At 50.4% G+C, this 13,197-nt stretch overlaps 1 protein-coding gene across 1 annotated transcript in view; it reads right to left on the bottom strand.

The window, feature by feature from the left end:
• Positions 1-10,213, bottom strand: part of ERN1 (endoplasmic reticulum to nucleus signaling 1) — a 70,636-nt gene extending 60,423 nt beyond the window's left edge. The window contains exon 1 of the mRNA XM_056127258.1: positions 9,991-10,213. Coding sequence (XP_055983233.1) covers positions 9,991-10,059 — 69 coding nt within the window. The 5' untranslated portion in view covers positions 10,060-10,213. The remainder of the gene's footprint in view (positions 1-9,990) is intronic.
• Positions 10,214-13,197: the final 2,984 nt, after the last annotated feature.

Below are 13,197 nucleotides of genomic sequence, written 5' to 3' on the forward strand. Positions count from 1 at the left end.
ACACCTTTGCTTACTCTCATTACACTTTCCTGTGACCCTCTAAATTAACCCTCCAAGGTATCTGAAGGCCCCAGCCAACTCTCTCCCATCATCACAGGGCCTCTGGCTTCCTGGGGCCTGAAGGCTGGGGGGTGTGGGGAGGCCACCTGATAATAAGCCACCCCCCCCCTTTTTAGGAGTCTTTGCCCCAGGCGATGATGGAGCCACCGGCTGGGGCTAAAACCTCTCTGACAGGGGAACTTTCGGTTTTGCTATTTCAGAAATAATCACAGGGCAAGGTCTTCCTGAAACCCAAGCACCTGCTCAGATATTCTTAGCCCACGAGCACAGCAGGGGCGTAGCGGTGGCTGGGCCCAGGGCCCTCTCCACTCTGCTCCAGCATACAGCTGGTGGGAGGGGGGTGTTGACGGAAGGTGGGGCAGGGGAAGGCTGCATCTCTCCATGCAGACAAAGGTGAGGAACAGGAGTGTTAGCCGAGCATTTCGTCGACACCAGAGTCCACCTTCTTCCCTCACAGTCCTTCTCTAGGGCCTGGCTCTCTGCAAGGGGCTTGCTCACAGCCTTGGGGGATGAGAGTATCCGGGCTGATCTGTCCTAATGGATGCCCCAGAACACCAGGAAAGGGAAGGATTAGGGACGAGACCCAGACCCACCACTGACCACCTCGGACATCACCAGCCCTCATGTGTCTTAGCTCACCTATCTCTGTTTTGGGATAGGTAGAACAGAACAGTTAAGGGCGCTGTCCTGGCACGCGCACATACACACACACACACACACGCCTGACACCACCCTCAAGGCCCAAGTATCCCCTGGACTGATGCATGTGGACCTGCGCTACCCCAGAGGGGTATGGGCTGGGAGAGAAAGATGCAAACTCATTAGAGCCTACCCACAAGAACACTCAAGAGTGTAAAATCCCGAACTCTAGTTACACTGGGAGGCTCTGCACTCACTTGAGGGGTTTTCACATTCATGAATATTTTAAAAATTGGTGGTGGTGGGAAATGCCTTCAAAGAATGTATGTTTGAATCCTCTATGTAGTAGAAAGTTTTCAGGTTTTTTTGTTTTAAAGAACAACAACTGCCCTCCTGCCCCGCATCCCCCACCATGCAAAATCCAAATCCTCAATAAATTGTGCAAGCATGCTGAGTAATAACAGTTTTGATCAAAGCTCCAGCGTGAACCATGTAAAAATTGTATTCAGTGACCGAAAGGTATTGGGAAATGCTTTTGGTTGTGTAAGGGGAATAGCTTAAGAGTAAACAATGTGCTTTCTTAGGATTTTTTTTAAAAGAGGAATCATTAAATTGATTAAATTAGTAAATGAAGTACTAAAATGTTTAAAAACAACAATCAAGCCAGAGTAGTAAGACAGGCCACAGACCCTGAGGGGTGACTGTTCTGACAAAGCTAGTAAATGAATGAAGAGTTAGAAGTTTGTGGGGAAAACAGAACAAAACAAACAAAATCCCTAGTCAAGGGATTGTCAAGTGGTACTTTAAGCTTCCCGGGAAAACAGCTGCCTGGATTCAGAGCCTCTGCTTCCAAGAGCGGCTAGGGACTGCCGGGCTTGATGTGGCTCAGGCCAAACGAAGTAACCTCACAACAACTCCAGAGAAAGCACCCAGGCTGCAGTGGGCGGGGGGGGGGGGGGGGTTGGGGGGGGGGGGGCAGCGACTCTCAAAACTCAGGTCAGAATTGTCCGGAGCTATTTCTGGGCACTCGGGTGGGGGGGGGGGGAGCCACATCTGCTAGGAAGCTGATCTGAAACCAGAGGGCCTCCAAGAGAGTGACTGAACAAATCAGAATAAAACTGTTTCTCAAGAGCCTTTTATCTCTTGGTTTTGGGGCCAAACTCAAGGGCTACTACTGACCCAGAGTTCAGAGGTCACTCTTGGAGATGCTGGGTGGATGAGGGATGAGGAGCTAGGGGTGGGGGCAGGGGATAGGAGTGGGATCTTGGGGTTCTAACCTGGGCCTCCAGCAGCTGAGCTATCTCTCTGGCTCCTCCTCTCCACAGCCCTTAGGTACAAAAGATGTCATCAAGAGACTTAAATTGTTTACATATTCAAAACAGTAACAAGGGGCTGGAGCAATAATAGCACAGCGGGGAGGGCGTTTGCCTTGCACGCAATGGACCCAGGTTCAATTCCCAGCATCCCATATGGTCCCCGGAGCACAACCAGGAGTAACCCCTGTGCATCACTGAGTGTGACCCAAAAAAACAAAAAACAAAACCAAAAAAACCATAACAAAACACTCTAATATTCCATTTTCACTTGCCTTAAAATTCAGTGAAAGGAAACATCCATCACGGCCTAGAGGCAGGGAGAGGGGTTTCAAGAGAGCAAACAATCAGCAAATTCCAGTTCTAGTCATTAACCCAATAATTAAGCAATTAGATGTACTCAAAACTTCAGTCACAAGAAGGCTTATCGTATTGTTTATAGTATGAAAATTAAAAACAGCTTCAGGGGCCTAAGCGATAGTACAGCAGGTAAGGCATTTGCTTGCTGGTGGCTAACCCAGGTTCAATCCCCGGTACCCAACATGGTCCCCTGAGCACTGCCAGAAATGTTTTCTGAGTGCAGAGCCAGGAGGAAATTCTGAGTACCACTAGATGTGACCCCCCCAAACCAATAATAATAATAATAATAATAATGATAAATAAAAACAGCTTCATTATCTAAGAGTGGCCAAACTTCCATATACCCAAAGTTTCAGCTATTGAGAATGATACTGCAGTGTTAAATCTACTGACATGGTAATATTTTTCTTCCTCATTCTGGAGCATAAATGTAAATATAAACACTGAAAAACAAAAACCCACGGATAAGTCATAATACTGGATTTGCCACAAGAGAACTCCAAGCACAGTGAGTCACACTTCACAGCTCCGAGGATGACCATAGCCACAGCACAGGGCAGAGAAGGACAGAGAGGGGACTCAAGGGCTACAGGAAGGCTTTGCATGCAGGATCCCCAGTTCTGATCCCCAGCACCACATGGTTCCCTGAGTCCCACCAGGAGCACTGAGCCAAGAGTAATTCCAAAGCGCCAAGGTCAAAAACCATCGAAATCAATAAGTGACTGCTAAGAGGAAGCATGAGGATGCAGGGAAAGTGGACCCACCTACACTGCTGATAGGGTGCAGAACAGGTGAGACAAATGCTCCGGAGAACAGTCTGGCAGCCCCCAAGAGGTCAGACACAGAGTGATGACATGTGACTCCAGAGTTCCCATTTGGGGGCTACCCAAGGAACCTGAAAATACACAGCCATCTGTGTGAACACACATGCGCAGGGCTGGAGAGAGGATGCAGAGAAGAGGCACTTGTGCACGTGGCCAATCCCAGTCTGATTGTCAGCATGGAATATGGTCCCCCAAATACTGCCAGGAGTGAGCCCTGAGCACAGAGCCAGGAGTGACCCCTTCAAAAAATAATCAGGGGGCCGGAGCGATAGTACAACAGGTAGGGCATTTGCCTTGCACATGGCCGGCCCAGGTTCGATTCCTCCGCCCCTCTCGGAGAGCCCGGCAAACTACCGAGAGTATCTCGCCCGCACGGCAAAGCCTGGCAAGCTACCCGTGGCGTACTGAATATGCCAAACACAATAACAACAAGTCTCACAATGGAGACGTTGCTGGGCCCGCTCAAGCAAATCGATGAACAACGGGAGGACTGTGACTGTGTGAATGTGTACACAAATGTGTTAACAGCAGCATTACCGGTAACAGTCAGAAAGGGGACCATCACCTGGAAAAAAAAATAATCAGCTGTGAAATACACAAATAATGAAGTTTTATTCAGCAATCAAATGGAATGAAGCACAGCCCGGAGGAACACTTAAGGAACTGAGCAAGCTGTGCATGTGAGAATCCTGGGTTTGAACCTGGCACCATATGGCTCACTGTACACAGAACCATGAGTAGCCCCCAAGCAATGCCTGGTGTGGTTTACAAAAAAGTAAAAAAGAGAAAGAAAAAAAGAAGGAAGGAAAGAAAGAGAAAGAGAAATAAAAAGAGAGAAAGAAAGAAAAATGCTACAACATGGATGAACCTTGAAAACACATTAACTGAAAGAAGCAGCTTAGAAAACACTACTAGTTCTGTCATGTGATCCCTTTTATATAAAATGCCCAGAACGGGCACATCAACAGAGGCAGAAAGAGGACTTGTGGGTGCCAGGGGCTAGGATAATAGGGGTTGGCATATTTAATGGCTATGGAGTTTCTTCTGGGGATGATAAAACATCACAGCACTATGGTGCTAATCGTACAATTCCATGAATGTATGAACAAAAACCACTGGCCTGCCCACTTTAAATGGGTGAATGGGAGGATATGAGTCATAACCCCACAAAGCCTGGGGAGTGGGGCCATAGGTTTCTTGCTAATTTAGACATAATTATGCTCTCTAATCATTCTACAATGACTATGATTCCCTTGAGGGTTGTTAAGAATCTAAGTTATCACCAAAAAAAAAAAAAGCATCAAATACATAAAACATTGGAAGAAAATAAATCAATCTTCCCTTCTAATAACGGAAAGACTAAAAACAGCCCCTCTGACGGCAGCAGGGAGGTCGGCAGGTCAAGTCTGAATGACAGCCACAGTGACCCTGGCTGCCGAGGACCCCAGCCCCCCACCCAGGCAGGCCCCCAAGGCCCAGCTCGTCTGCATGGAGGATGTTTTACAGGGCAGCCACTGCAAGCGACAAATACGATGGTGTGCTCAGAACATTTCCTAGAAGGTTCTAGGAAACATTCTGTGGGAGAAAATGAAAAAAAAATATATAGAAGGCGTTTCTAGGCCATTGCACTTGCTGTGTTTATACAAACAGAACAAAGCTCCAAAGGCCATAATCAGACATCAAGCAGAGACGGCCTGAAAGAAACTTAGACTTTAAGCAAGGAAGGCAAGTGGGGAACACAGGATAACTTTTGGCTTGTTTGTTGGGACACCAGGGAGCAAACCTGAGGCCTCATACTTGGGAAGAAGCACATGCCCTACCACTGAGCGACAGTCCCAGACGTGGTTTGTTTCTGAAGCTCTACTTTCCCCGGCCCATATCTGGTCAGAGGCACTTGCTTAACTATGTCTGATGCCGAGCTGTTCCGAGGGAAATCTGACACCACACGGGATACAGGTAGAGATAAAGACAGAAAGAAAACAAGACGCCCAACCTCTGGGAAACACAGCCCGGCCACACGTGCATTATTCACCGGCTCTGATTCATTGGCCTGACTTCGTATGCCAGCATTACACTCTAATCATATTGCTAGGTTACTGGCCCCAAGTTATTTGTGATGATAGAAATGGAATCCATTAAAAATGACACATGAAGCTTCTCTTTCTTGATTCATCTCTTCAGGGACAACGCCAGACCATTACAAAGCATGCACAAATGTTGGAGTCAAAGATGACGTTGGATCCCCCAAACTGAAATTGTAGGGCCAGAGCGATAGGACAGCTGGAGGACGTTTGCCTTTCATGCATTCGACCTGGGTTTGATCCCAGGCATCCCATATGGTTCCCCAAGCACTGCCAGGAGTAATTCCTGAGTGCAGAGCCAGGAGTGACCCCTGAACATCGCCAGGTGTCACCCAAAAAAGCCTGCCCTTCCCCCAATCCACCCCCTGCCCCCAAAAGAAAACTTTCTCTGAAAATGAAATTGTTACTACTGGGTTTCTTCAGCCTGAAAAATTGGATTTCAAATCGGGGGCAGGCAAGGCCCAAGCTCCGGGTCCTCCTGTCCAGTTTTCATTGCTCACTTGGTGTGAGTAGGGGGTGCGGGTCGGGTAGGGGTGTTGGTCTGCGGGCACTTGTGTTCTGAGAAGCAGCCCTACTGTGGCTACGAAGTGGGCAGGCACCTCACGGACCCGGCAGGCACCTCACGGACCCCTATGGCTTATGTATGGTGGACAGCAGTAGAAATGGCCTAAGAAAAGGCACCTCCCGAAACAGCCTCCTCCTGACCTCAGTATAAACACTTGCCGTCTAGCAGGAGAACCCATACAGGTGATAACCATCAGAATAAATGAGATGCAGGGACATTTCAAGTTAAGATGAACACACATTGGGGCTGAAGCAATAGTATAGCAGGTAGGGCGTTTGCCTTGCATGCGGCCGACCTGGGTTCGACCCCCAGCATCCTATATGGTCCCCTGAGCACTGCCAGGAGTACTTCCTGAGTGCAGAGCCAGAAGTAACCCCTGTGCATCGCCAGATGTGACCAAAAAAGCAGAAAAATTTAAAAAAGATGAACGCACATTTCTGATGATAGCACTGGTGTTTCTCTGTACTCAGTGGTGCCCAGTTCTCAGAATGGCTCGCTCCTTCCTTCCTTACCTGGTTTTTGGGCCACACCCGGTGATGCTCAGGGTTTACTCCGGGCTCTGCACTCAAGAATTACTCCTGGTGGTGCTCAGGGGACCATGTGGGATGCCAGGGATCGAACCTGGGTCTCCTGTGTGCAAGGCAGGTGTTCACCACTCTGTACTATCACTCAGAATGCTTCTAACCCCGTCTAATGCCCTACCCGTGACTGAATAAGAGAACTTGCATATATTACCACCAAAGACATTATTCTGCCTCTCAGCTCCCTTTAATATTTGGGAGAAGTGGCACTACCAGTGGCAAAGCAAGCTACCCGTGAGTACTGAGAGAACACAGAGACCAACACCTGGAACAACCATCAGGGCTAGGAAAGAGGAAACTCGAACTGAACAAGTGCATGCTACTCTAACAAGTCAGTTTTGAGAGCTCAGGAGCACCAAGGCTGGTGCATTTTGGAACTGTAGTGGGGAGTCTCAGCCTGGGGCTCAGTGGGACACACCCTCAGAGACAAGTACAGGAGATAGTACAGCGGGTGGTGTATTTGCCTTGCAGGTGGCTGACCCGGGTGTGGTCCCCAACATTCCATATGGTCTCCGGAGCACTGTCAGGAGTGATTCGGAGTGCAGAACCAGGAGTGTGGCCATGGTTTTGTGGCCATGAGTATGGCCCAAAGAACAAGAAGACAAGATGAAGAGAGAAGGAAGGAAGAGAGAGAGGGAGGGAGGGAGGAGAGAGGGAGGAGGAGGAGGAGGAGGAGGAGGAGGAGGAGGAGGAAGGCACAACACTGTTTCCCATGCAGGAATCAACTCAGCAGTTTAAAAGAAAGAACCGAACCCTGGGGACCAGAGTGACAATACAACGGGTAAGGCACTCTGAGCTCAGAGTCAGGTCCAAGCCTGAAGTACCACCAGGTGTGAGGAAGGAAGGAAACCCTTTAAAAGGCCCCTTGTAGAGCAAAATGTAACATTAGAAGAAGATGACTGGTTATTGGCAAAAACAAAGGCAACAATTGCAGAAAGATTTTACTCAAGGAGATCTACCTCAAAGATTGTACCTCAAGGAGCATACTGAACCTTGAGGTAAGGGAGGACATTCACATTTATTTCTCAGATGGGTTCAAGGCACCTCACATGTGCCACTGCTCAGGGGACCATATGGTATGCCTGGGATCTAACTGGGTTGGCCACAAGCAAGGCAAATGCCCCAACCACTGTCCTATTGCTCCCCCCTGTGCTCTTCTTTGCAGCGTCCCCGACTGAGCAGTGTCCCCATTTCACAGCTGCAGAGTTCTGAGTGGTAACCGCTAGCACTGACCGCTGAACCGGCAGGTCCCTTCTCCCAGGCGCTTTGCCCACAGTCAGTAAAATGGGTTTTGTATATCAGGTACCCATCAAACATTTTTTGTGGTCCAGAGAGATAGTACAGTGGATAGGGCTTTGCCTTGTACGTGGCTGACTTGAGTTCAATCCCCAATATTTCATATGGTCCCTGAGCACCAACAGGAATGATTCCTGAGCGCAGAGCCAGGAGTGAGCCCTGAGCATTCCCAGGTGTGGCCCTAAAACATACATATAAACATACATACATACATATATATGTATATATGTCCTTGCAATGCTCAAGGAACCATATGGGTGCTGGGATCAAACCTAGTCTGGCTTCAAGCAAAGCAAGTGCCTTCCCCTCTGTATTACCTCCCTATTACCTCCCTGACCCCTTATTTAGCATTTTAAAATGATAATTCTCGATTTGGGAATTGAAAATGTTACTGGTAGATGATTTGGGGAGTGCAATTTTGACCTTTTAGCCTAAAATGCAGTCAGACTAAAACCAAACCTTTCGGTAAGCACCTGGAGCATTTTACCACGCACTCTTAAGAGTCTGGATTTCCACACACAGTTCGGAAATATTTATACAAACTAACATGATAGTCCCCACCAAAAGCTAAATAGTTATTTTCAGTTCACCAGCCTAAGGTATTCAACAAGTAAAAAATGAGAATGCAGTTTAAAACTAGCAAGAGAAGAGGTATGGCAAAGAATGCCCTGCGGTCTGTACCCTCTACTCTGTGCCCACCACGCCAAGCCCACGACACCATGCCCACTACACCATTCCCACTACATCTTGCCTACTGTACCATGCCCTCTACACCATCCACTATACCATAGCCTCTACACTACGCCAACTACACTGTACCCACGCCAGCCATCGAGCTCCATAGCCTGCACTTGGTCATTCTGCCTGTGCACTTTGGGAATAGATGCCAGAAAGCAGGTAACCAGACCACATCAAACCCTGACCTCAACTGTGAATGTGGATTTCCTAAGTTAGAAGACAGGGAGGGAGAGATAGTGCAGCCTCCGTTGTAGGGTGCCTGCCTTGCACATGGCTGACCCAGGCCGGATCTCCAATCCGGCAAATGGTATCCACAGCACTATTAGGTGTGATCCCTGAGCACCACCCGGTGTGGCCCAAAAAAAACAAAAAACAAATAATAAACTAGAAGGGAAACTTAGATAAATTCTATAACAAGTGTGTACAAATTTTTCCTTAAGGAATACAATCAGTTCAAAAAAGTGCACATTTTGCATGTGGGAGGCCCAAGTTTGATCCCAGGCTCCACTAGGAGCAGGAACTCCCAGCCACAGGCACACACACACAAACATCTGAATTCGATAAAGGTGGACTTGAGCATTCTGCATTCTCGGGGCACTGTTAGTGATCTCAAGTGCACAGCCTCCCAGGAGTTCATGCTGGGCTACACATGTCCATGCTCCACCTGGGCGCCTGGTACATGATATGCCATATTAAAAAGTACACACTGGAGGTCACTGAACAGCCCGCACCGCAGTGCCATACCCACATCCTGAACAGGACGTCCTTTTTTTTTTTTTTATTTTAAACAAACAAGCGAGAGAAGAAAAAAAAAAGGTGGGGGGTGGGTGGGTAAGACACACAAATTCATGCTACTTGTAAGCAAAAGAAAAATTGCCTAGTCTGCCCGCACAAAATGTCCTCCGCGGCCACGCTGCCCAGATCCCCAGGCGTGGAGCAAGGCCTGGAGCAAGGCTTAGAGGCGTGAACGAGACACGCGTGTCCAGGAGAAGGATGGAATGAACTTTTCCCACGGCCCCGCGCCAGCTCCCCGGCGGGAAGCGGCTCCTGGGGGGTCCCATATGGGATCCGAGAAGTGCCCCCGACGCCGGCAGACCCGCGAGGCAGGTGGGCAGAGGGCAGCCCCCGGGGCACCCGCGCTGGCAGAGCTGCCGCTGAGTCCGAACCCCAGACACCCCGCCGGTGTCGGAGCCGGCCCTTCCCTCCTGCCCAGCCGGGCGCCGCGGGCTGCCCACCTGCCCCGGGGTCCGGCAGGGGGCGCGGCCTCCCCCGGGCCCGGGGCCTTCTGCAGACCCCGAAGCGGCGGCCAGGGCGGCGCCCGCGAGGCGCGGCCGGTGACAGCGGTGTCCGGCTCGCGAGGCCCCGCGAGGGGCGGCCACTCACTTCGGGTTGGTCCGGGGACACTGGCCGCCCGCGTCCCGCCGGATCCTCGGCCCGGGCTTCCCGGGGGCCTCGCGCCGGCGCCGCGCTCCCCGCCCGGACCTCGGCCCTTGCCCGGCGCTGTCGCCCACCCCACGCTCCCCGGTCACTCACCCCAGGGCCGGGCAGCAGCAGCGCCAGCAGCGGCAGCAGCAGCAGCCCCAGCGGCCGCCGGGCCGGCATGGCGAGGACTCGGCCCTGCCTCCGGGCCCGGCCGGCCGGCTTCAGGGGGCGGTGCGGACGGGCGGGTGGAGGAGCAGGCGGGGGCGCCGCGACGACAGCGCGGCGGCGGGACCTGAGCGGGCGCAGGGCGGACTAGGCGGTGGCGGCACCCCCATTCCCGGCCCTTTAAGAGCCGAGAGCCGCCGCTTCTTCCGGTCGGGGCGGGGCCGGGGGCGGGGCCTGGAGAGGGGCGGGCCCGCGACTGGCCGTGGGCAGGGCGAGGGGCGGGGCTGCCGCGAACGGGCCTCCAGCTGGCGGCGCGACAGCCACGGTCACTGCAGCTGGAGTGGAGCTCCAGGCCTCAGCAGCTGGCATCTGGAACGCTGATCGATCGAGGCGAGGACCTTGATCCTAGGGCTGAAGGAGGCCGTTGCGCGGGCGTTCCCTATGCCCGAGATGGTCCATAACCCCTCCGAGGGACTCGCTGTGACAGAGTCCACCACGGCTGGCACGGGGCAAGCCCGGGAGAGGCGCCTAGAGCTGATCTGCGGCGATCTCCTGAATGAGGCTTCCAGCAAACGCTGCGCTTCTGCTTCTAATCCGTGGGTCTCCAGCCCTGGGGTCCCCCAGCTGTGCTGATGGCCTCTTTCATGCCTTTCTTGGCCCTCAGGAATTCCCCTCCAATCAGGTCCTATTGCCCCTGGTTCCCTCTGCAATGAAGCTCGACCAAGTGCCAACAATGATAAGTGTGTGCAGAAGGAGGTGACCAGCCTGCTTGGTTCTTGTGTGTTTGGAGGTGGCCTCGTGGCATTTGTTGGAGTGACTTCATGAGACTTGAGGTGACATGTGTCACAGCTCATTGGAGTGAGTGGGTGGGACTTATACAAGGTCTGATTGAGGGTTATGGGCTGTTTACTTGAATTCAAGAGCCCTGCAGTTTTTTTGGGGTGGGAGGTTGTATTGAGGGGGATTGTCCTCTCCTCCTGGGCTGAGAGACAAGTGATGGCTGGTAATAAGAGAAAGTAAACTAAAATTCAGAGCACCACCTTGATATCTCCCCAGGGGTGGGCTGGGGCGGGGAAGGCCCTCACTTTTCCTAACTTGCTCTGAGGACAGCCTATGATTTTTTAGATTTTGAGAGGGGAACCATTAGTAATGCTGGAAAGAGCAGGGCAGTCTCCATGACCAACCCTGTTCAGCTTTCTCAGACAGAAATACACATGGCAAACCCAAATCCTCTAGATCACAATCTACTGATGCCGGTGAAACCCAACACACCAGTTTAAGTGTGGGCTAATGCTGGCACCTGTGAAAATGGGCAACAGGTGGGGAAATGTTCCCTGCATGTCTGAATGTAGAAAGGCTCACGGCTGAAGTAGAGAGGTGAGGAAAGGGGGTGGCCTGGCACTGATCAGGAGTCGCTCACAGCCTGGCCTGGACTAGCCTTCAGTTGGTCACCTGTCTGGTTTGCAAACTGACAACAGGATGTGTGAGACTGTGTGCTTGAGTTCAAAGAGAAGCCTGGCCAGGAAACGCTGTTATCACATTCTCACATCTCTTCTCTAGCAATTTTTCTCAAACAGAGTTTGTCTGGGAGGGGAACTTTCTGTGCTAGACCTCTTGCAGCCTTCTAATAATTAAAAAAAATGTCACTGTGACCCTGAACACAGCAGATAAAACACAAATATGTACCTTGTATTCAAGTGGGTGCAAATCCCCAGACTTTGACTGCACTGTTAGATGTTCTCAGACTTTATTATGCATCTATCAGGGGTTGTTAATATCACTGTTTGATTTTACAGTGCCGATATTAAACTCGGGGCCGCATACTTGCCAGGCATGAGCTTGGCTCTGGAGCCGCATCTCCAGCCCCAGTTGCATTGTGCTCCAGCATGATCCGTTTACATGCTTCCTGTACTTCTCAATTTGATTGGCAGCTCGACTGATAAGCTCTGGTTTTGATTTCTGGCAGTCTTGTTCATAATCTTGCTCCACAGTCAAGTACTGTTTTCAATAGCTTCTTGCTTATGATAAACCAAAAACTGGCGTCATTGGCAAATGCCAGTAGAAACGGAGGCATGTTTGTGGGATGCCTTGGAAGTGGACGTGATCTGCCTGTCTCAGAGACCTGACAGGGGTTAGTAACTCACCTCTCTGGAAATTGCAGTAAATAACACTCCACCAGACAAGGCAAAGGTCATGATCTTGGTATATAAACAAACTCTGTTCCTTACCAAGGTGTGTGTGTTCATTCAGACTTAACAGAGACCGCAGCAGAATCTGAGTATGTCATGGGGTGGAGGGATGGGAGGGGGTGGCTTAATGAAATCGTATTTTCACTTCTCTAAACCAGTGGTTCCCAACTTGAAGAACCTTTAAAGACTGGATTTTCAACATCATTTTGCTCCCACATACAGACTCTGGGGATAGAGCCCAGACAATGTTTTCCAGTTTCCACAGGTGGCTAGGGCAGCCAAGACTGGGCTCCAGCTGGCTCTTAATGTCACCTGTTAATCCTTGTGGCCACTGAACCCTTTATTTATTTTAGCAAATATCGCCCTCTTGTGGAAGAAATGATGAGTTGGTGCCTCATTTCTGTATCAATCTCCAAAATTTCATTGTTTGTTTATTGTTTTTTGGGACCACACCTGACAGTGCTCAGGATTTACTCCTGGTTCTGCACTCAGAGATCACTCCTAAAGGAGCTTGGGGACCATATAGGATCTGGGGATTGAACCCAGGTGGGCCACCTAAAAGACAAGTGCCCCATCTGCTGTACTCTCTACATGAACTCCCAAAAGTTCATTTAAAAATTATGAGAAAAAAATTATCATGAGTTTGGTTTGTAGATAGCTAGTGAGAGGGAAGGTTTGTTTCAAAAAGGACATTTGAAAGGGAAAGCTGGTAAGACCGGAAAGGGGTTGGCATGCTTGAAAGCTTCTATAATGTCTGAAAGAGCAGGGTCTTTATTAATATTTCAACTATGACTTTTTTTGGGAAAGTGCTTTCAGTGCTGCTGCCGCCAGTGCCCACCATTTGAACTGACCAGGAGCAGTTAGGAGTCATGAAACAATGAAGCCACAGTCCCTAACAAACAGCTACAATTACGTCTTCTCTAAGTGCTGCTCTTTAAAGGAAATGGACAAAAAGTCCCTTGGT

Source organism: Sorex fumeus, unplaced genomic scaffold (assembly GCF_029834395.1).
Source record: "Sorex fumeus unplaced genomic scaffold, SorFum_2.1 ptg000063l, whole genome shotgun sequence".
In the NCBI taxonomy this organism is placed as follows: Eukaryota; Metazoa; Chordata; class Mammalia; order Eulipotyphla; family Soricidae; genus Sorex; species Sorex fumeus.